General features: G+C 41.3%; 1 protein-coding gene across 1 annotated transcript in view; it reads left to right on the top strand.

Moving 5' to 3' along the window:
- Nucleotides 1–365: 365 nt before the first annotated feature.
- The window catches only part of kcnk3a (potassium channel, subfamily K, member 3a), a 55,324-nt gene continuing 30,413 nt past the window's right edge, over nt 366–25,276 (top strand). Inside the window, exon 1 of the mRNA XM_050058276.1 lies at nt 366–652. Within this exon, the coding sequence (XP_049914233.1) occupies nt 370–652 (283 nt within the window). The 5' untranslated portion in view covers nt 366–369. The remainder of the gene's footprint in view (nt 653–25,276) is intronic.

The raw sequence follows: 25,276 nt of genomic DNA, 5'->3' as shown, positions 1-25,276 counted from the left end.
GTCTTACAAAGTAGCATCAAATGTAAACAGTACTTGAGTAAATGTACTTAGTTACATCATCATCATCATCATCACTGATCCACACAGTGTGTCTTGTGATGAGGGTTTAACTGGGATTCACTCATATTGTGGAGAGGTGGGGGGAGACAGGGGTGGGTGGATGGATGGGTGTAGGGGGAGGATTCCTGCAGTGGGAGGGAGGTGAGGGATGGAGGCGTGGTGCTGAATGAACAGCTCCTCTGCTCATAAAGTAATCAGAGAGCTCCTCTGCTCCGTCAGAGCAGCGCACAGCCATGAGCCAGCCGAGCTCCCCGTCCTCCAGACCCGCGCTCGCACTCCGCCCGTCCCCCTGACGCGCACCATAGCACCATGAAGAGGCAAAACGTGAGGACCCTCGCCCTCATCATCTGCACCTTCACCTACCTGATCGTCGGCGCCGCGATCTTCGACGCGCTGGAGTCCCAGAAGGAGACGACCCAGAGGAAGGAGCTGGACCTGAGGAAAGCGGAGCTGCTCAGGAACTTCAACCTGTCCGCGGAGGACTTTGGCGAGCTGGAGAAGGTGGTGCTGGAGCTCAAGCCGCACAAAGCCGGGGTGCAGTGGAAATTCGCCGGCTCCTTTTACTTCGCCATCACTGTGATCACCACCATAGGTAAGAGGCTGACCATGTCTGAACTTTGGCTTTTATTTTACTGCGACATAAAAGTTCATATATTGGTTATACTTCGGTTTCTGTTTAATTTGAGGCAAAACCCATGCCTTTAAACCTCAGTGGAATAATCTGTGGGCTGCATGAGCCAAGCATGTTGTTTTAAAGGACATGAACATCACAGCAAATCCTACAGGGAATACTGTAGCAGATTCACAGACATTTAAATACTCACAGGAACACTGTGTAATAATTTGAGCAATACCACAGACTGAATATACTCATAACCTCAATATTAAGTACAACAGGTGGCCTACCAAAAATCCCCTGCAGCTGTAACAGCAAATGACCAGATATTCACTAAGGTAAATATTAATACTGCAGTATAAAATACTCCATTACCAGTATAGGTCCTACACTGAGTGAGCATCAGTGGAAAAATATTGGGAAAAAAGTGTTAAAACAACGACTCAAAATGCAGAAAAATGGCAGCATTATATTACTCTGTTGTTAATAAATAAAACTGGGCCCAGTGAGTGACCCTGACCCGGGGAACCCACTGGTTGTTACTGGTTGTGAATGTTAAACTGTGGTTACTGTACTTAGTGTTACTGTAATTTGAAGCATTCTCCGGCACAAGAATTTCCCTCTGGATAAATAGAGTTTAATTGAATTGAATATTGTTTCATGCTACTGCCCACTTGCAGTGTAATATACTGAGTGGTTTAATCTATACCAATGCATCTTGTTTTATAAGATCATTATAGGTTTTGTGTGTCAAATCTGAATCTGCAGAGAAACCAGCACCTGTAGCTGTCAGATGAGTAGAGCTAAAGCCGGATAAAATGGAAATACTCAAATTAAGTACCTTAAAGTACTTAAAGGTCTAGTGTGTAGGTTTTAGGGAGATAATACAATGTATGTGTTTTCTTTAGTGTATAATCACCTGAGAATAAGAATCATTGTGTTTTAGTTACCTCAGAATGAGCTGTTTAGAGAGCAGGTCCTCATCTATTGAGTCTGCTATGTTGCATCACTGTGTTTCTATAGTAGCCCAGGATGGATAAACAAAGCACTGGCTCTAGATAGGGTGATTCACGTTTCTGGGTCGGACACTGTACTTAGCAGCCCCTCTGTGACGAGAGTGTCGGAAAACACAGATTTTTTTCTAACATGAAACTAATTTATTCAGTGTTTTTACCGCTTAACATGACTGGGCCTGTTTGTTTTGGAGAGGAAGAGACATCTGTGGATAATTTGGCTTCTGGTAAAAACCTCCTGAACGTCAGGATCTTACAGTAAGTTATCAGAAAAAAATGATGAGGTACTGGGCAAGTGTTCCATCTCCGACATGCCAAACAGCATAGGAAAAACACTGATTTCTAACATGAACTGCTTTATTCAGTGTTTTTACTGGTTGCAGTCACCTGGTTTGTTTGTTTTAAAGAGGAGGAGACTTCTGCGGATAATTCGGCTCCCAGTAATAGGGTTGCAGTGGCATACTGGTTTAAATGTGTATCATGATTTGAAAGCTGACAGTGTACATTTGCATATAAGATAAGATGAACTTCATTGTCCCAAGCGGGAAATTTGTTTTGGGCACATATAGTGCAACATAGCTGCATAGCAGATACAACCATCATATACAATCAATTATCAGTTATCTAGAATACGAAAAAAGAAATGCAACTGGACGGTGAATCTCAACTTTCTTTTGATTTTTTTTGAAAAGGGAGACTTTTTTACACAAACTTCCATTTTTAAAAAATGGTTTCAAGTAGGGTTGCAGTGGTCAGCCTCAACTTAATTTTTCTTTTTTTCACATACATCCATTAAGAAAATGGTTTCAAGTATTTTTAAAGTGATGAAACATTTGTTCAGCAAAAAAAAAAAAGTCTTTTTTTTTATACCTTAACGGTCACTTTGACTTATAATACTGATAATTAAGTAATACCTTGATACCTTAAATCTCATACTGTTACAACCCTACCCCGTAAAATCCTTCTGAACATCTGGATCAGAAATGAGGTGAGCACACATTTGCATGTGCTTGGTAAGCAGGCTGTAGTAAGTGTAGGAAAAACACAGATTTTTTTTAACGTGAAACTGCTTTATTCAGTGTTTTTACCATTTTCAATCACCTGGTCTGTTTGTTTTTGAGATGATGAGACCTCTGTGAATAATTCAGCTCCTGGTTAAAACCTCCTGAGCAATGAACACTGAGGGAATCCTAAGCAGGACAGGGTTCAGCTGGTTGCAATTTGCAGTTCTCACCACTAGATGCCACTAAATCCCCCTCAATCTTACCCACTGGACCTTTAAGTACAGCGGCTGAAGACACAGGAAACCTGCTCATGAATACATAGCAGCATGATGTGCTATAATGATAACACAGCTGGAGGAAACATCATCAAATATAATTTATAAACTTAGTGGTAAGTGCAACAGGTGCACCACAAACCCCTGCAGCTGTGTTTTCATAATATAACCCTTATACCATGAAAGATTGCACCAATAATTCTTGAAACATCTTAAACATATGTTTGTTATAGTGACAGCGATGAAGGTTAAATTACCATTTGTTAGATGATCTTACATGATGTGAATATAGATCATCACTGACACAAGTTTTTCACATCAGTATGAGGTGCTGGTGGCAGCTTGAAGCCCCATTACCGCAGTGTTAACACTGTGTGTATTGCTCCACACAGACTGAGCCCAGACAAACAGGTTGTCATCAGAGCCGTTTATACTCGAGCCTTTTACTGAAACGCAGCATTGAAAAGGGGGTCGCATCAAAGTCAGATCCGCAGCCGCCAAGTGAAGGACTATTAAGGACAAGCTTATCGTCAAATCTGAAATTGTGCTGCTCATAACTAAAGGTTGTTTTTTCTCTAGAGAAGATGCTGCAGGAAACTTAAGTTATGAGACATTCATTTGCCTCTTCTCTTGTACTCATTATTCCTGCTCCAAAAAGCCCTGCAACAACACAAGGCTCCCAGCTCTTTACTCACTTTATCACACAGCCTTCAACATGAGCCGGTTTGTTTATTTCATTTTGACTTCACTCAGCTCTTTGCGTAACACTCTGCTTGTAGCTACAACCCCAAGCTTCACTTTGTCAGACATGTTAAATATTGGAAAATGAAACAAAAGGATGCATGTTTACCTTTGTGCTATGATTTGTCACTTTTAAAGATCCAGAGTGTAGTGTTTAGGGGATATATTGGCAGGAATGAAATATAGTATTATAAGCATGTTTTCTTTAGTGTATAATCACCGTAATATAAGAACTGTTGGGTTTTCCTTACCTGAGAATGAGCTGTTTGTATTTACAAAGGAAGTAGGTCCTCGACCACAGTGATCACCGTATTGTGCCGCCATGTTCCTACTGTAGCTCAGAATGTATAAACCAAACACTGATTCTAGACAGGGCCATTTGTGTATTTTCATTTTGCACTGGCCACAGTAGTTCACAGCCCCACTGTGACGAGAGTGTGGTAAAAAAGTTTGCATGAAACTGCTTTATTCAGTGTTAAAATCACGGGGTTTGTTTGTTCTCCCAGTGCTCCCAGTAAAAACCTCCTCAGCAATAAACACTGAGGGAATTCTAACTGGGAGAATTACAGCTGGTGGCAATCTGTGATCCTCACCGACAGAAGCCACTATATCCCCCTACATACCACAAACTGTTCCTTTAAAGCAGCTCTATGCAATTTTTGCCTAACAACAACCACTGTAGCTACACCTGGTGATTACAGGAATTGAATTTGCTTTAAGAGAAATTTATTGATTTTTCCACCTGGACCCTATTTTCCCATGTGTCTATGTCTACGTGACTAAGGGCAACAACAGTTTTTGAATTTAGTCCAATATTGAGAGAAGGTGCTGCAGAGTAATAGAACATTTTCCTTCACCTTTCATTTGATCCAGTCTGTTTGTTATTGACTCAACTCGCCAGACTTCAGAACAAGACTTCCCCATGAGTGAGATTTTGCTGGACACAAGTAGACCAGATGAAGCAAAAGTTAATAAGGTGTTTTATTTCTCGGTAGGGGTCCTTTCCATAATGTTGTCAGACACTTATAATAACAATCTGAGCTTGTCAGTGGCAATAGAGGCACTTTAAGTGGATGCACATTGATGCTGAGCAATTGACCCAAACAACTATTTTGCATGTAGTGACCAGACTTCCTGGTTTGCCTGGGATTGTCCCCGATTTCAAGATGGGTGTGCCAGGTCCGTCAGATTCCAATACAAACTGATTTATTTGTTAGTTTCAATCAATTGATGGGTCGTTGCCAACTTAGTAGCTATGACGCTGGCAGCTCTTTCTCACAGAACTTGTCAGTACTCTAACAGTTAGCTGTCACGCTGAAGAAAAAGGTTTTTTTTTTTCTTAACAGCTCTTCGTAAAGTACCCGGCAACAAAAAATTTGTACAGACTGCAAGACACATTTTTGGTCATGCTAGGTGGAAATGCTAGCATAAAAGATCATATCAATACAGGCAAACATAAGCGGTGGCTACGAGCTGGAAGTAGCACTGCTGTGACCGGCTTCAGTGTGGCACACACAGGTGACAGCCATCTGAAACGGGTAACTCAGGAGGGACCTTTGCCTACCATCGGGTGAAACATAAGTTGAACTTTCGATCCAGGGACTATATAGTTGGTCCTGTGTGTTATAGTGTTATTGATAATGACATTTGATATTTATTTCGAACACGTAAAAAAAGACAGAAAGTAGTTTTTACAAATAATGAAAAGCAATTGTCAATGTATAGTTACTTTGATTTACACATTCGAAAAGGAGTGGGAGGAAGTATAAACTTAATAAATCCCACCCCTCCTCGTGGTTGTGCACCACCTTACCGTCAGTGTCCCAATTTATGGTCACCCTAACATCGCAGCCCATTTCGCAGCTGCTGGCTGCAGCTCTCTCTCAATACTGGACCAATTTCAAAAATAGTTGTTCATATTAGACACAATAACGTGAAAAAGGTTGAAAAATAAATAAGTTTCCCTGTAATGTCTCTTTAATCAGTTGCTTCGAAGACATCATGTTCATCTGTGATATTCTTAAACAGAGTTCAACAGGAACAAAATGGTCATAAAATGAGCATCTTTCAAAAGTTTGCTAGCGTTAGCTAACATTAGTTTCCATCCACTGGTCATACCAGACCAAGTAAAGCTGTAGTGGCAAACACTCGAGTTGAGAATTGGTTCATTTTATTGCTTATAAATTCAACTTTTTATTTGGGAGAGGGATATTATGTTTTTATTCTTATAAAAGTCACAGAGTCTCACTTCATCATGTTCCTTTCATCTCTCAAGATCGCCGTGTCCTATCTCAGCCTGTGTTTAGTGACCGGGGCAGTTGTCAGTGGTGACCTGTGACTCTGTAACCCTATCAGATGCAGGCGACTAATTGCACACTAACCCAACCCCAGGTGTCTGTAACCGCATTCTGTAATTGCGAGCCCTGAGGCTGCTACAAACACAGTGATTGGCGTTGCAGCCTGCCATTAAGTATTAATGACAACACCAGACCCTCGATGTTCCGCTGGCCTCTTGGCACACGACATTAACACAGTAGATACTGTACTGTACACTGAATATCCTGCAGCCATGACTTACAGTAAGGTCTGAATGCTGAGCCACAGGACGAAGGTGAAACATCTAGTTTGTTTAGCCTTTGTTTGGAGCTAAATCTGTGATTTATTTCAAATTTCGATCAGAAAGGAGAGGCTACAGCTATTTACTGAAGTATAATAGACGTGAACGTTTTATTTCCTGTCATATTCTTTGAAATTAGTCATTAAAGTCATTTTAGAAACAAGGCCTGAGGACAGCATGATGCTGTCTGTATGAAAAATGAAGGAGAGGTCAGTCTGTTTTGAAATTAATATTGTTGGTTCTATGAGAAAACATACATTTCCTGAAAAAAAAAATCGTATTTCTTAACTGCACATCGGCCATTGGAAAAGATCTAGCACATGACAAGATCTGGTCCCAGCATGCTTTACTAATAATTTAACATAAGTGAGGAAGGGAGGAGACGCCGCAGTCAGTAATCAGTCATCACTTTCCACAGAGGAAAGGGGAGGCGGAGGGCAGGGTGTCCATTTACTCACCAAGTGTGGGGGGAAAAGATTGAGGCGATGTGAGAAACACCACGAGGGGAAAATAAATGAGCTTTGAGTGAGAAAGCGCTCTCAAGATGGCGGGAGTGGATAAAAGTCTGGAGCTCAGGGGGATCTCTGCCACAGTCACCCTCCTCCAGGGGTGCACATGTTGTCACGGCCACGTCAGCGCGTGTGTGACTGCTGCAGTTCAAGGTCATTTGGACCACGTAGAGGACAAACACACAACATGAAAACACTGTCGCACAAAGAAGACATGGCTCATATCCTCTGTGTGTTATCTGATGTGCCGTGTGACATCTGATAACTGCAGGAACATGTCGTTCTTTTTGGGCAGCTGGCTTGTGTTTTTGTTTTTAATCATATGTTGACGTACATTAGTCTTTGTCTTTATGATATCACAGTGCATTTACATAAGCTGAATTAAATCAAATGACACACACACACACACACAACATATTTTCTCACGTACTTCCAGTAGTATTGAGTCATGCAGAAAGTTTTGATTTTATTTGGCCAAGGTTCATCCATCCAACGCCAACATTCAGTGCTCATGCAGTAGTTTGGCCTTTTTGTAGCAAGGCTTTGGTCACATGGACGTGCACATGGTTCTATTCATAGTACAACTAAGGGGCCACATCAGCCCTAAGTAGTAAACTAGAGGCCTGCGAGGTGAGTTTATCATCCTCCTACTGCCAACATTGGGTGAAACAGAAACTCAGAAGTTGCTGCTGGGTCTGGAGTGATAGTGTATAGGATGTTAAACTTAAAGTAATTTAACTGTGGTTTGCTTGACTGCAGTGTTTTGGACCGGCCTGAAGTGTGGAACCAGAGATTGGAGTATGCGCAGTTGACGTGCTTATGCGTGCAGTCTGCATGGTTACACAAAATGGACTGCACACGGACACCCACACAGAGGTTCATGCAGATTATTGCGGACACAGGTGGATTACGTCACATGGACCCTCGCACACAAGCGGACTTAAAGAAACTTATTCCCTGAAATAAACCTGCCATTAACTAGACCTTTTCAGTAACCCTAACCATGATAATGGTGTATTTCCTGGAGCTTCCTGTTGTTGTGCTGTCGGTCATAGTAGGTGTTTCAGACCAGAGGTTTGAGGCCATGTTTTTCGCAGTGGAAAGAGTTCTTGTCATCTTTTCTCTTGACAAAATCAAATGACAAAAGTAATGGGAGTATTTCCAGCTCTTAAAGGTAAGCGTTTCCATCCCCCAAACTAGCTTACTGCTTTGTGATGTGCCTGCGCAGCACGACCATCACGAAAATGAATCCGCGATGTGATTGTTGCATTTCAAGTATTACTGAAATTGTATTAGTAATTAGTTACACTACTCGTTACTGGAAAAAAATTGATATTAATACTGTAATACCAGTAATGTGTTACTGCCCAACACTGCTTAACTGTACATTTTACTTACCAGGACACAATCTTTCTCTTAAGTATACTGTAGTTGTGCAGGTTTTGCCCAAAACAAATCATCTGGTGTGTTTTTGTGGTGTGATAGAGTCTTTTTTTTAATTCATGTCGACAATAATCAAGTCAGATAATCACTTTAGTTGTTCTTTTATCTCAGACATGTATTAAGATGTTACATACATTTTTTTGGCTTCTTGATATGTTTCGGCGGAAACTTCCGCCTTCCTCAGAAGTGTGACTCAGCGGTGGTTGTGACGTGTCTTTATCAGCTGATCTGTCAATCAGCTGATGTTAGGGAGGCGTGACCATCCTGTCAGTTTTGACAGATCAGCTGATGAAGACGCTAAAGAAACTGCAGACATAATGAACACCATTGAACTAATAATTGAGTCTATTACAGTACTCTACAACAGCAAATTCTAAGGGTTGGTTCACCCAATAAAAAAGCATTAGCCAACCAGATAGTTTAATTGTCCATATTTAAAGATGTCTATCTGTGGAATTTCTGCCTTTACCCCATCTCAGTGGAAGTGAATGGAATTTTGTCTGTGGCACAGTTTTCATACTCTCTATTGAAAAAATAGTCCTTTACAAAATGTGAGTTCTGTGATTATTATGATTAATGAGGACACTGTTTGTAGGAAGGCATGTTGATGTTGAAATAATACTTGTCATATTTCATGGAAACAGTATTAGGTTGAGGAGGAAATCTCAGAGTGACGTCACGAAATCTGGGCAAATAAAACCGAGACGATCAGATATCAGCAGGCGTAAGTGAGTTTTTTCTGTCATAATGTGGGTGAACTGGACCTTTATCTACTTACTGATCGAGTTCTTTGAAGTCGTGGAGAATTAACTTTGCAAAAGAATACATTTCGACTTCTGACCTTTTGTCTAATATCTAATCTCTGAAGTCATTAACCGTCCTCTTAGGCTCATAAACAAATTTTTTTAAAGGATCGTTTAAAGTCACCATATGGTTGTAGTTAGAAAAACATTCCTTCCTGGATTTTTATTATTGTGAATCACTCTTGTTAAATAGTTTTTGTTCAAAGATCATTTGGCTGTTTGCCTGTTGCTGATTCAGTAGACATGAGCTCAGTGTTTCGATGGAGCGGCTCGTCATTTGTATTCTGCGACTCCATAACTGTAGAGAGAGGAAGAAAAGACAAATGCGTTCAGGGCATGCAATCTGTACCAGTCGCTATAATCCTAACAGATAGCATCCAGTCAGTGTCAAAGCACTTTAACTGTGTGAGGGAAAATCTGCCGGTTGGTTTGCAGTCAGACCCTCCATCACATTAAAAGTGTCTTGGATCAGAGAGCTGAAGCCCTTCCAGCTCTGGTTTAGTTGCTCCGTCACCAGCAGTGCATCAGTTGTTGATGAATTGGGAAGCTACCAACTGTGGAAGCACATTAGTGTGTGAATGTGAAGCAGGCTGTCGCTGAGAAAAAAAAAAAGAGCAGCAAATCCTCTCTGGGTCAGTGCATCTAATGTTTCTATATGTGGACTCACTATGAATAAAATATGTGATAATTTTTCTATTTTCATCACTGACGTGTATTTCGATTCGGCACAAGGCGTGACTCCATTTTCAGGCCGTTGCATAATTAGAGGTCAGATCCTGAATTATTAATGGTAATTACTTACATTAGTATCATCATTATTATTCAGTCAGCTTAAGAGGTGAGCGCAGTAAGTGGTTGGGTGCACAAAGAATATAACTCTTACCAGCTGTTCCACATGGGCTCCTATCGTCGTCACACAGACAGAGGGAGATGGATCCTTCAGCGCTTCAGCTGGTGGAGCGACTGCAGGGCGACAATACAAATAAAGATACAGCTGTGTTGCACTCAGTGACCTGGTGATATTGGCAGTGAGGCGATAGAGGTGCCTTTCTGCTTTTGTTTCATCAGAAACTTTTAGTTTAAGACATACTGTAGGTACAAGTTTAATCACATCAAAAATAATGAAGAGCTTTTTTAGACGTTTCTTATTTGTCTGTAACCTGGATGGAGTTTTGTTCAGATATTCATGGTTCCCAGATGATGAATCCTCATGACTCCTCTGACTTTGTCTCTAACACCACCATGAGGTTCACATTTCTAGTTACTAACTGTAATGTCTCGACAACAACGGATTTACATGAGATTTGATTCAGTTTTTCTGAACAGCACGGTGTTACAGTGGTTAGCACTAGCTCTTTTTAGATAGGAATTGTGCAAATTTGCAGGAAAGCCCAATCAGTCTTCAAAAGTCAGCAAAATGCCACCTACCTACTTTTGTTCATACAGAATGCACCTTTTTCGGGGCAATGGGGGGCGTGAGCAAGTAACAAAACATGTAGCTCAGCGTGTGAAGTAAACAGTGACGTACTCCGAGGGAAGCCGCGGCTGATCAGTCCTTCAGCGATTCTCTCATAAGTTGTCCCGTCCTTCACCGTCCCTGTCATTTGACGGTTAGTGGCCTCTTTATTTGCGAGGACAAGGAGGGTGCGCAATTCGTTGTCTCCCCAGTTGCTCATCTTTACAGTGTCTGTCAGGTTTGTGTTTCCCTCTTGCTACTAGCTGCTTGCTAATTCCTGCTATCAACTGTTTCCTGTTTATCCACCGCCAGTGGGTCGCACGTGCGGCATCATCAACAGCTCCTCCCACAAGTCATCAATAGCCCCTCCTGTGACGGAAGGGCGCCTTGTTCTTTTTAAACCAAAAAGGTAAAGCTCCTACGGGCTGAACATTGGGCACCTCGGATCGACTCGCCAATCCGGCTCTGTGTGTCTAAACGCTTGCAGCTTGCCGGCAAAACGGCCCAACATTTGCCGAAAATCTGGCAGTGTAAAAGGGGCTATTGTCACCTTACGGCAAGAGGGTTCCTGGTTCGAACCTAGCTAGGATGGGGGGTTCGAACCCTGGGGTTGGGAAGCCTTTCTGTGTGGAGTTGGCGTGTTCTCCCCGTGTCAGCATGGGTTTTCTCCAGCATCCTCCCACAGTCCAAAGACATGCAGGTTAATTGGTGACTCTAAATTGTCTGTAGGTGTGAATGTGAGTGTGAATGGTTGTCTGTCTCTATGTGTCAGTCCTCTGATAGTCTGGTGACCTGAACTCATAAATGAATGAATGTCTCCCTCAGGATAAATAGCAATAATTTTGGTGATCCTTGCATGTTTCATCGAGCACCATCATCTGTCACGGCATGACCTGATACTCCTGTTCTCTGGTGTAGAGGTCTTCATAGGTCTAAAATGAAAACCCATACCCTAATGGACTTGGGGATTTTTTTTCTGAGATTCGATTGGACCTTTTAAGAATATAGACAGAATGTAGCTTCATCCACCCACTTCTTTTTTTTGCATAGCAAGAAGTCCTGTTTAAAGGTCAGTGGTCTGTAGCCTGCAGTCAGTACTCTTTGTTCTTTGTTTGAGCAGCTTCCCCAAACATTGTCTCATCCAGAGAAAGTCCCAAACAGGATTCTGTGTCTTTAGAAAGGTCTGATGGGGATAGCAATTACATCATGCACAGCAGACTAAAGGGCAGGTAAATTTTTTTGTTGACTTATTATAACTTTGTATTCAATGAATTACAACTTTATTCTTGTAATATTACCACTGTCTTCTTAGAATACCAATACTTTATTCCTGACTTCTCAGTGAACTAAGATATGTGGAAGATGCTTGAGCAGAAATCTTGCTGAAATAGATACGAGCTATTAAAGCCCAGGGGTTTGTGAATTAATTGACCCTTTGTTCAGCCCTGCCCCTTTGTGATGGTCCATCAAACATGGAGCCCACGCCACAACGAACTGTACTCCCTGAAGAAATATTATCACATTTTTGGAAAAATGTGTTTTGGAAGGATTTCAGAGAGAAGCCGACAGACGGGTCTACAATATGTGTTCAAAGATATATCCAGGATGTCAAACTGACTCAGCAGCAACAACATGTTAGACAGTAAAGACAGAAGCTAAAGCCTAACGCACAGATCACAGTGTAAAAGCGAACCACCACATCACCTAGTAATTGAGACAGAAGGCAGTGAAAATAAAGGGAAACTTGCCGATACTCAACCAGCTGTGTGGCATCACAGTGTGTGCAGATGAATAGTGTTTGGCTTCGCCCCCGTGCTGCAAGCAGGAAATCCAAAGTGTGGGATCATTTTGAGAAGGTGAAGGACGAACCCAAGGTGACATGTAAACTCATCTTCATTGGTCGACTTCAAAATGACGTATCATCTGAAACATAGAAAGTAGCTACATGCCCATTAGCCACTTAGCACAATCATTACTGCTTTGCCGACAGTGTCAATAACAGTAGCACAGTGTTAACAATGTTACTGATACTATTCTTTCTCACACCTTCAACTCAAACCACTGTGTTGCCCAAAATATAATCTAATAATCAAACTAATATTGTAAACATGCCTAGTCGACTAATGGCCCTAAATGACATCTACTGGTCACCTCAGAAAATTCTTAGTCAAGAGCAGCTCTAGTGGGTACTTGTTAGTCCCCTAGGAAGGTGGAAAGAATCTGGAAAGAGCCCCAAGACAGGTTTCTGGGTGGAACCATTACACTTTAGAAGGGTTCTGTGTAGAGCCTATCACAGGGAGCTCTGGGTGGAACCTTTCACACGTGGTTCTGGGTGAAACCCTGCATGTTGGGTTTTAAGTGAAACCCTCTGAAAGGGTTCCAGGTGGAACGTTTATAGGAGGGTCTTCCAGGAACCAAATGGTAATGGTAAATGGACTGTACTTGTATAGTGCTTTTCTAGTCTTGCAACCACTCAAAGCGCTTTTACACTACGTCACATTCACCCATTCACACACTGGTGGCCAAGGCTACCATACATGGTACCACCTGTTGCTCAGTAACCATTCACACGCCTTCACGATGGATTGGGAGCAACTTGGGGTTGAGTATCTTGCCCAAGCACTTCGACATGTGGACTGGAGGAGCTGGGGATCGAACCACAGATCTCCCAGTGAGGGTTCTCTTAAGGGGACAAACTGAAGAACCCTATAGGGTTCTACTTACCACCTTTATTTGTAAGAGATATGGCCACAGAGCTGCTAATACAACTCTTTTCTTGTTTTTTTAAGTTCCTTGTGCAATTAGTTTGTCGTGGTGCTCTGTGATGAAGACCAGAGATCAGCCGCTCATTGACTTTGTTATGTTCATTTAAACGAGCCAAGATATACTGTGGATTGTTTTGTCTCTCATGAAACTTCTCAGCCGCGCTCTCACAGTGACACCTCTCAAAACTCAGCATTTAAAATTGCTCCAAACACAGTAAAGAAAAAAAAAACAGAATGCTTCTTGCAGCCTATATGTAATGGATCAATTGAGAATTAATGGTTTATAATCAACCAGGGCCGTTTCAGTTTACACTTTGATTGAATTGGGGAGAATTGATCCCAGCCCTGCTGCGGAGCTGCTGCTGTGTTTCAAGTGATTTGGGAGATAAGGTAACTGTAACTCTCCCTGGTGCTTGAATAAAGGGCCCTAAAAGTACCTTGTATAACCCTGTGTGTCTCGCTCCACAGTGAGCCGCTGCCCTCCTCGCTCATCATGCAGACACACTGAGATGTAATGTGACATGGAGCTGTTTGCAAAAAATAATGTTTCACAAAAGAAAAGAAAGACAGCTCTGTTGTAATCTGAAATTACACAACAGAGTCTGAACAGGTTTTAGGGTCCCAGAGGTCACAGGACAAACTCTGCATGGCATACATGTCCATGTTAGCTGTACATTAATTAAGATCGGTCTTTGAGTCAGCGCTGCCTCAGGGCTGTCACTGAAAACCTAAAGAGATGAAAGGATGACTAATGTTTGATTGACTCTTTGTTTGATTTCCCCCCTCGGTGTCTGTGTCACTGAGGTTACAAGAAGATCACAAACTTCAAAACAAAGACAGCTGTAAGTGTGCAGCAGAGTGAGACACACTGGTAGGAGGAGGTCAGGGAGGGAGGCATCCATCCTCTTCGGCTCTGAGCACGCTGACTGCTGGCAGGCCTGAATAATCCCAACTATGAAATGTACAGTAACGACAGTAAATGTCACTGCACACAACCTGCACATATGGAGGGGATCACAGAGGTAAGAGGTTCAGTTGGGACGATAAGTCAGCCTCTCTCATCCAGTGTTGTCCCCAACCTTTTTGGCCTCTGACCCTTTAAAATGATACAAAGTCAACTCATGACCCCTCCTTAAAGGTTACATGCTGTGTTTCTATGAGATGTGACCACCTCAAGCAAAAAAATAGATTCTTATGTTTAGTTTGAATAAGTTTCTATTTTAAACAGGCAGATAAGGTTGAGCTCCATCAGTCACCTTATTGGTTGGTCACTTGTGTTTGTGTAAATGCCATTTGGCTAAAGAGGGGGAGGGGAGTGGGAGTGCCCTAGGAGAAAAAAGGCATGCAACTAAATGGATTCACGTACCATGCAACACAGTCACCAGCAAAAATGTTCACGTTGGACATTTTTGCCAACGTTACATTTGACCATGATTGCACCACATTGTTATCATTAGGAAGAGATCATGTTTTTGATTAAAACACCTGCATTTAGTGGCACAAAATTCACTAGGAAAGCAGACACAGGTCGGTGAAAATCATCCAGGTTCGATGGCTTAAATGGGATGTGCCGCTAAAAACACCCAGGTTTGGTGGCGAAACACAGCTGGAAAATGCCACTGGGAAACGCCGCAATATGCTGCTATTTCCCAAATCCAGTTTCGGTACCACAAACTATTTGATCCTGAGAGCTAGATTCAATGCCTGGCGTCTCGTCATATATTGGTCAAGGTTAGGGCTGGGCAGTATGAAAAGATTTTCATATCACGTTTTTAAAAGAAATTATACCGATTTCACAGTATTTGACGGTATTTTACTCGGGTTCGGCCCACTTGACATGCTGGAATTTGTTTGTTATTTAGGCTACATGACAATGCCTGAATGCAACACAGGCTCTGCTCCATTAGTGCCGCGCTCGGTTATAATTGTCTCAGACTTGGGTCGGCTTCGGTCAGGAAAATGCAGCACCTGCCGTGCTCTAGTGTGCTCACCTGTGCATGTGTTTGTCTGTGTGTGTGTGCGTGCACATCGGGGCGAAACTCCACCATGCACGATACAGAGCGGTGCGCTGCTGCTAGTTGCATATAGGGGAAACACTGCTCTTTTTGGTATGAGTTCCTCTAGGTCATCGTGTTCTTCTTCAGCAACGTGTACAGTAAACTTTTCTCTATACTCTCACTCTCGCCGGCTCTAGCACGCCTGTGGTGTGCAGCGGTGAAATGGGTCCCCGCTGAAACACTTTCCCGCTGCACACGTTCCGGACTTTGTTTGGGCTATTCACTGGTATTGCGGTATATGAAAAATTCATATCATAATGCAAATAAATACTGGTTTTCGGTACGAAACAGTATACCTCACAGCCCTAGTCAAGGTTACCAAAAACTGGCCAAAATCACAGAAACTGTGTGTAGTTCTTATTGTTTACACCCCAAACCAGACACATGTTGGACAAAAAAACTTTTCAAATCCCCATCTGTATAGACTGATATTTGTATAACTACTGCTCTGGTTTGATGTTCCCTTTATTTGACTGGTCCTCGAAATTCTTGCTGCTCTTCATGACATTATAATTTATGTGTACCTGTGAGGCACATCCTGACTCAGAAATTCTGTACTTACACAAGGAGGCAAACAATGAGGTCTCAATTAGAGGAGAAGCTCTTATCTGGTGTCACATGATGTTGTAGAGATTGTAATTTCAATGGGAAAATCTTGGCTAATACAGCTTTTAAAAAGCTAATTCTGCGAAGCTCCTCTGTTCTTGTGATGGTAACTTTGTTGATTTGATTAAGTTCACTCAAGATTCCAAGTTTACTAAGTAGACCTGAATGAGCAACAAACTTTAATGAAGACGTCAGCAGTGCTCCAATAAAGTGGATTTAATGGGATCTTTGTTTCGTAATCCTAATTATTACAGTGAAGTTATTGAATGGGGTAAATATTACAGAGCCACAAGGGAAAGTAAAACACACTGACACCTCCATGCATCAACAGTTGTGTAAATAATTAGACACAAAGCAAACAAATCCCCGTGTGTCAAAGTGTTTAATGGATTTTGCATGCTATTTCCAGCACTTGCAGCATTTCAGTCTCTTTAATTAAAAGCACGTTAACAGTAATGCTTACATTCTGAAGCATCAAAGGCCCTGATTTCACTGAGCTGTGGGTACAAAGTGAGTGTACAGAGAGAAACATCCACAGCTATTATTGGCTGAGAGAGCTTGTTGCTGTTCTGGATCTGAAGGAGTAACGTCTGAGAAAGTTGACAGAAGTGACTCCCATTGCTGCTGCTGCTCCGTTCACATGACCAGCGAATGTTTACCTATTATTGTACGTCTGCTTTATGCTTCGCTGCCTCAATGGAAAGTTGAGTGCATGCCTGACTCACTAAACATAACATGACTTTGTATTTATTAGACTTCATAATCCAGTGGGGGCTGGCTGGAGTTAAACCAAATAAAATAGTAGACAGTAGTGAGATCTGAATCTCTCTCACTTAAAGTTTCCTACTGATTCTCTTCCAGTGTATAAATATACAATGCATGACGTGTTGAGTCTCTGTTGTACTGTAGCAAACTGACTCATGAGAGCTTTATTAGATAAAAACTATTTTCTCTGTTTTGTCTCTGAATAAAAGAATGCCTATAATCTCATGTCCTGGAATATTAGATTATGATGCTCTCTACAACTCAGAGCTTTTAGTGAGGGCTGGACACAGCTGTTCGCTTAATGTGCTAATTCTTCCAGTTAGAAATCTGAGATTAACTCAGATGTGTCTCGGCGCTCCAGACACTAAATATGTGTGAAGAAAATATACTGCTTCAGTTTCAGTGTTGGCATTACTATAATTACATTTTCACATAATCGAATTCATAATCACATGCTCCTGAATTCACTTATCACATTACAGTTCAGGCTGTTCTCATGCGCTGTTCATACACATACCTACGAAAAGTAATGCACCATAATTTATATATAACCCACGTAATCAGGGAAGGTGCGATCACGTGGCTAATGCGGTGATGGGAGTATAAAGAGCGAAAGTTTGTATAAGGAGGCAGGTTTGGGAGGTGGATGGTTTAAAGAAACAGGACTGTCCCCCAGGAGAATGGTGTTTGTGTCCTGTGTGAAAACAACCTAGCTGGCCACTAACATTTTTATTTGGTTGAATTATGGTTGTGACATCAGGCAACCAAAGTGCTTAGGCTGACGATGAATAGTGATGTTGTGTTAAGTAACCAAAATCCAACGTCTTCCAAACATCTCTTATCAGTGTCATCTTGACGTAGATTTTTAGTCCAACCAAAACTTAACATTTGTCTAACACGAGAGTCCAATGTCTAGGGAAGTCAGCTTTGTTAAGTTGTTTTCCTAAACTAACCTATGTAACTTTACTTTCTTAAACTAACCTGTTTTGGTTGGTTTAACGCCATTTGCAGGACACTAATTGATTAGATATTACATAAATCATTGCATGTTCTCCCCATGTCAGCATGGGTTTTCTCCAGGTACTCCGGCTTCCTCCCACAGTCCAAAGACATGCAGGTTAATTGGTGACTCAAAATTGTCCGTAGGTGTGAATGTGAGTGTGAATGGTTGTCTGTCTCTATGTGTCAGCCCTGTGATAGTCTGGTGACCTGTCCAGGGTGTACCCTGCCTCTCGGCCAGTGTCAGCTGGGATAGGCTCCAGCCCCCCCACGACACCCAACAGGATAAGCGGTTACAGAAAATTAATTAATTAATTAGGTTAGGGTGTACAGTTACTTATCAATAGATTATGTCGTTACTTGCGTTAAATAACTTCTTTAAATATCTGCATAATGAGTGGATAGAAAAAAATCATCAAACATGCCGCCAACAGCGACACCATCTATTGCGCCCGTCGAGACGCTCTTCAGCCACGGCAGTCTTGTGCTGATTCAGAGGAGTAACAGGTTGTCTGACAAATAATTTGAGAGACCTCTCCTCATGAGATATAACAGCTTTAGTGATTAAAACTACAAATAAGCTGGAATATTATGCTATGAAGCCATGGTTTGGTGAGCGGGCCTGTTCAGTGTCATTCATATACCATTTCAGTATGTTTTTTCCTTTTAAATCTGTCATCATCTCATTGTGTTAGGAAGGTCAGTCTCCTATTTTATATAGACCTATTAATATATTCTTTTGAGGCACTTAATATTTGTACTAGGCATTGTTAGGAAGGCAAGCCTCTTATAGTGTTTTATACTGTATATTGATATAGTTTTATTTTAAAGCAGTTAGCCAACTGCAGTGCCATCTTGACTCTTTTATTGAGCCTTGTTCTTGCCACAACATTATTTTGTGAAGTGCTCTTTGGACTCATTTTCACCAACTTTGCTTTTGGCTTTGTGGTATCAGTAATTAAAGAGAGCATAAATAAAAAGATCTTGTGTATTATCTTGTAATCTTTTGTATTATTAGGATAGGGTTTCTTTTTTATTTGGGCATATGTAAGGTTTAACATTATATCATGAACTGGCAATGGTAATGTTGTGGATTAATGCAAAAAGATGTAGTGTAACAAATTACTTTTGACCCCAACAATGTTCAGTTTACAAGTGGAATTAGACCTTTTAAATTGTTTTCTATATTTTTCTTGTCGTCAACAGACCCCCCTGAAAAGAGCAAAACCAACAAAGTGTTAGTATGTTTCTCAATTCTTTCTGTCTTCCTTATCTGTGGTATAACTGCAAGCACATTTGGTCCCTCCTGAAGATGCAAATCTTTAAAAATAACTCGTAGGTTAGTTATTTAAAAATCGGATCAAATGTGTAACACAGCTTAGCACTGTAGTTTTAAGCAAACATTACTAAAATAGCACTTTTGTTTGGGGACTATATTCAGCAGCAGATCAACACACATTTGATGCTTTAGTGCAGATTTACAGCAGCAGGACTGAGTACAAGTGATTAACTCTAAATAAAGTACAGCACCCTTGTTTGTAGGAATGTGCTTTTATTATCATTTAGACAACAAGGGTGCTCTATGGCACAAACACACAACACAGGAGGATCAAGTTATTGTTGGGTTTGGTCTTTGGTCACCAGGCTGTCACCAGACTGATCCTTTAATATTGAATGATACTGCATGATTGAATGTCGTGGAGTATTTCCATGGTCTACATTCTTGTGCGTGATATGTCATTTGAAAAACAGTGTGCTCAATCTTTTCTCTGATCAGTCACGAAGATCATCAGTGCACACTGACTGACTGAGACCCGAAGAAAAATGAGATATGTAATGCACACCTCAGTGCAGAGCAGACTGACTGGCTGTGAAAGTGTCGTGGGGCTGTCTCTTGAGTACGGCTCTGTCACTGTGTTTCTCCTCTCTTGACCTGAAAAGGAAAGGTATTGGAAACTTGTTCAGTGAGCGGACAGTTCAGTCGGGATGTGATTCCAGGAACAATGCTGCTAACAAGGCTGTGGCTATTGTGGCTCTCTGCTCTTACAGTGGAGTACACCGTAGAGAGACAGGCTTTCCAAGGACAGTTCAGGATTTATAAAAACCTTCTCTACAGCCAGTGATGTCAGACTGAAAGGTTTCCCACCAAAATGGGATACTCTTTATTTCATATGGCAGCTTGTGATAGTTTTAAAAGAAGCCACTTTTTCGGGCCTTATGGGCAGTTTTTGCCAATGAACGTTAGTTTAATGACAGTCTATTGACTGGCCTGTCTTCTCCTATGATCAAGCCCCTTTAAAACGCTCTGTCATACCTAAACAGCAGAATAGGTCGATATTCACTGACTTCAACAACAACTTATATGGCTGGTCAAAAAATGCCATAAATAACTGTCCTGCAGTTTTAAACACACTCTAAAGTGGGATTTATACTCGATGCAGACCCTGCGCCGTAGCCTACGACAAGCCCTAAGCAGTTGTGAGCATTTATACTTATGTGGTTATCGGTCTATGTCACTCTGCAGTTACACTTCCAAAACACTAGTTGGCAACAGAGTTTCTGTGAAGTGCTGTAAAGTCCAAAAACACACATTAAACACACATTAAACATGGCTTAATAGAGACAATTTCAAACACAAGTACACAAATCAGCTTCATTATAACTCGCAGCATTCACAGACAAAGCATTTGTCTTTATCTGGACACATTTTCCCCACAAATACAACATGCTAACATTATTAGCACAAGCCTATGGCATTTTACATTGTATAAATTAGCCTAGCAGCTAGCAGACTTTTCCTTTACTCATATGAAGCCAGGGACAGCAGCAACATTTAACAAAGATAATGGTACAAAATTCGGCTCCATTACAACTCACAGCACTCACCGACAAAACAACTGTATTATATTAAACACGTTTTCCAAACAAATACAACATGCTAAAGTTATTAGCACAAGCTTATGGAATTTGACATTGTATACATTAGCTTAGCGATTAGTGGAAATTTCCTCTGCTCATATGAAGCCAGGATAAATCACACACAAGACTTAGAATGCTTGGAGGCTTTACTGTCTTAACAATTTATTGTTTATTCTCTGTAAAAATTAAAGTAAATAAAAGCTTTGTTTCCACGGAGGGAAATGGTTTCAGCTTACAAAAATAGACAGGAGGTCAAGAAATGGTCGCAGTTCTGCCCCAAAATTATTTGGTTAGGTTTCATGGTTTGGCATTAAAGAAGTACTTTTGTTACTAACGTTGTATGACAAACATCATGTGACATATGTCAAATACAACATGTCACATAGGTCACTAGCATAGTATGCTACACATTCTAGCATACTAGGCTATGCTGTTACTAAAATAAAACAACGCTGACTTCAGGAGGTGATCATCGATCTCCTGGGTAGAAGTCCTGTGTTTGTTTGACCCATCCATTACCACTCCCACCAACTCTATCAGGGCTTCTTCGATATTTGTACAACACTACACTGACTTTGTTCCTTTTATGCTACATCAAGTTACTTCCTCCTCCACTCCCATAATGATTACTTGGGCAACTAAATTGTGCTGCCTTACAAAACATGTAAGTATGTGTCGTAATAGGCTGCTTGCACAGTCCACGCATGTGGTTGTGTTTTTGGTGAGAGCAGGCTGCCGTCTTTGGACATCTGATGCCACATGTTGGCTTCTTGTCTAAATAAGCATCCTGCTTACTTTTATGTAACAGTCATGACAGCAATCTTACTGTGTTGGACCTACTGAAGACTTTTTATGTTTAATGAAACATGGAGAAAATCTTGCATTATTGTAACCACGGTTTAAAGTGTTTCATAAATGTACACATATAGAACAAAAGACCATAGGCACATCTCGGGGCTGAACTCTTTCTTCTTTATTCTTACTTTATTTTATTTTTTTTACTTACATTCTGTGACAGAATTCAACAGGGAGACTCTGAGGGCCTGAATTCCCTTCCAGCACAATAATGGCCAAAACTGAAAAGTATTTCTCACGCATGTAACTGAAGTTGACATGCAGGCATATTTGTGTCCAAGCTGCATGTGTTATTTCAACAAAATATCATCATACCTGACTGCAGACTTGGAAATAAAAACCAAAATAGGCCACTGGTATGATAGTTTGGCAGTGCTGAGGCTCTGATTAGGCAATTTTGTGTCAGTCAAATCTGGCAACACTGCCTCCAGGTCACTAATCAAACTCACACTCACACTCACACTTACATTCAGCAACGTGTCTCCCCAGAGATTTAGTCATTCAGAAATTAAATGCATTTGTTGTCCACGCTGCTGCGGTTCGTAGCCTATGAAAGCATTCATCTCAAAAATCCATGCAAGCCATTTCACATGAAGTGACATGCATTATACAGAAATGTGTGAGACGGCACAGACAAAAGCATCGAGACGTTTTTCCTCAATGATACTTAAGAGACACGGCGTTATAGCCTACACTGAAATCTATCTGCGTTTATTTCTTGGAGAAATGTCTGAATGCTGATGGGAAATATGCGGCGAGAAGCTCATTATGTGTACATTGGTATGCGTGTGGTGTGTGTATCTGTGTGTCCTTGTATGTTTCACTGCGTTTGAACTCTTTTTACCCCCTCCAGTAAGAATTGTATAGAGTCACAGTGGGGAAGTAGAATATATAATCCACCAGCACAACACACAGTGCACCAAGGCCAAGCTTCTGAGAACCAATAACTGAAAAATGATCACCTGACAAATGAAGCACAAATTATAGCTGCTTCAAATGACAAATTAAATCACAACATCAGTTGAAGCTGCATCGCAGGGGAACAAAAAATAAAATCACAACTGCTATAAAAAGCCGGTGCACAGCCAGTCACACGACCACGCCAGAGAAACTCTCCCCGAGGAACTCACAATGTCATGAAACTCACACACATTTCTCTCAAACAGGAGAGGGGGGTTTATACCAGCCGGCTGAGTGTTGATTATGTGCCCAAAGCACTGAGCTGTCTCCCCGCCGCCCAGAGATGTTGGAGGAGCCTCAGTAGCCTTTTCTGCCTCAATACATACATGTGCCAGAAAAAAAAATCTTTCCACATCAACCACTGTAGGCTCCACAGCAGCGTGGACAGCGTCTAAACACTGAGGTGAGAGGTGAGAAGCTAATCCTGTGTGTTTATGGTTCACGGACAAAACGGAGCGCTTTCATCGCCGTCCTTATCATAACAACCTGAAGTGATTTTCTCACAACTCACTGGCTCCTGACGGCTCCAACCTTCTCCCTGCACCGAATGCTTTGGTAACCCGGGTGTTGTATTAGCTTCACGCTACTCCAACTGGCTCAGAGCAGTGGAATGATTCGGTCAGACAGCGCCAAGCGACTGTAGCTCGCCTGGCATATATACTGTCTCCCAGGGGAATTTGTCTTCCAATTTGTTTCCAGCATCTGCTTAATCTCTCAACAAGCCAACCTGGATGAAGTGGACTGTCACACACTGACGCCTAATGATAATAACAATAGCAGTGATAGGTGAGTTGTGTTTACCCCCGAGGGCTGCAATCGGAGCGCGAGCTTATGAGTACACATTTAATATCCATACCCTGTGACAACCTTAGGCTAAAACAACAGACTGCTAACCTATTTTCTGTGGAATAATCCCAATATCGCAGCTGTCAGCAGTGAAGTGTCTGCTCCTCGTTCACATACCGGCTGTGCGGTGGAAAATAGTGCTGGGGTATTTATTGTTCATGGCAATTTGCACCAGTGGGAACTGAAGCAATCTGATGGGTCAAAGATACGACTCAACCAACTGTGTTGACCAGGAATGAAACTGGTTGCCTTGTTGACTTCTGCAGTCACCACATAGTGAGCTGGTTGCTTTCTCCTGTTACTTCCTGTCATTTTGTTGATACTGGGCAATTCTGAAATTACATTAATATATGAGTACTTTGAAACAGCAAATACATTTTGAGGGAGACGTAATGCCAAGCAAATTATGTTTTCTATTAACATAATCACAAAATGTTGCTAATTAACTTTTAAAGCATACACTGATTATAAAATAAACGCAACATTGCTTAGAAAATGATATTTAGTTGGGGCAAGGTGACAGGAAGTTGTCATTACAACTTATTTAAATAGTAATTTGTAGACCTACACAAAAGTATGATGGGTATAAATCACAAGTTTAATTAAAATATATTGATTTTTTGGAACAGCAATTTGCCTACAATACAAATATTGCCATCAAGGTTGCATCAGTAATTTATATGTATTCTAAGTATGTTTTAAACTAACACATTTCTACCCTATTCACATAACAGTAATAGACATTGGTGAATGTAGGAGGCTAAAAAAAAAATTGTTAGGTCTTTGCAGCACCCACACTCCATGTAGAAAAAAACCCCATCTCACTCCTGCGTGCAGTGTCGACTTCTCTAGAAATGAACAGCAGCGTCAGCCAGCATCCTGCCAAGACCCCTGAGGTGCACAGAGGTGCGAGGGCCCGTTCATCACTGCCTAAAACTTAAATTTCATATTTGTATTCTAACAATGCAGTGTCCACTTGTAGTGAGTACATCATTAATTATCAATCACCTTTTTTTATTAGCATCGAAATCACAACATTTCCTCACCTTGACTAAAGTGTTTTTGTTGCCTAAACTTAAGACTCTCTGATATTGGTCTGGACACGAACCTGATGTCAAGATTCTGCATTTTGCACCCAACCACCTCCTTCCAAAGCCTAAGTAGCACATGACTGTTATATTTCGTTACCTGAAAGAAGCACTGTCTCTGAACACAATCCATGCAGCGATTATGCTGCCACAACAATGTAATAAAGAAAGCAGTCTAGTAACATATGATCGGAATTTCTATGAGACATGGTTGCTCAGGTAATGTTAAATGCCAGCATTTGGTGCCAGTGAAAGAAGTAGTGTGCCTTTGCTATGTGACAATATTGAGTGCATGCAGCCTTGCATTAAAAAAAAATCACAAGGCTGCATTGGTGATTTGATCCAGGAAGTCCTGTTTGAGAAGCAGATCCAAGAGTTTAAAGGCATATCACAGAGGTTTATACTGTTATTAGAAAGAATTTTGCAACACATTATATGGTGGCAGCTATTTTATCTTTTGTTCTGACGATTGATGAAGTAAACAGCAGAAATACAGTGTTCTTGTTACAGTAGTGAGAGTAAATCTACCAGGAATCAAAACAAGCCTTATCATCTAATGCAGGTCACATTTTGGCCTTTCTCATGGCTGAAAAACTGACATCTATGAAACCTTTGGTCTCATGTTGAACCAAAGCATCTGCAGATAACTCACTCAAGTTAGGCATGATACAAGATGAATAGGTCTCCATTTTCAGCTGTGCTTCAGTCATTGAAAAGGGGCACGTCTTGTATTAATGATACTCGTTACCTGGAGAGGCTGGAAAAAGATATATACGTTTCTTCCCTGTTCAAAAACCAAAATCAAACCCTGAAAAGTGTAGGGTTAGCTAGCTAGCTACTGAAGATATAGCCTACTGAATGTATACACATGCTGCTTTT

This window comes from Epinephelus moara, chromosome 12 (genome assembly GCF_006386435.1).
Source record: "Epinephelus moara isolate mb chromosome 12, YSFRI_EMoa_1.0, whole genome shotgun sequence".
Taxonomy (NCBI): domain Eukaryota; kingdom Metazoa; phylum Chordata; class Actinopteri; order Perciformes; family Serranidae; genus Epinephelus; species Epinephelus moara.
Note: the sequence above shows the minus strand (reverse complement) of the source record. Positions and strands in the feature narration are given on the sequence as shown.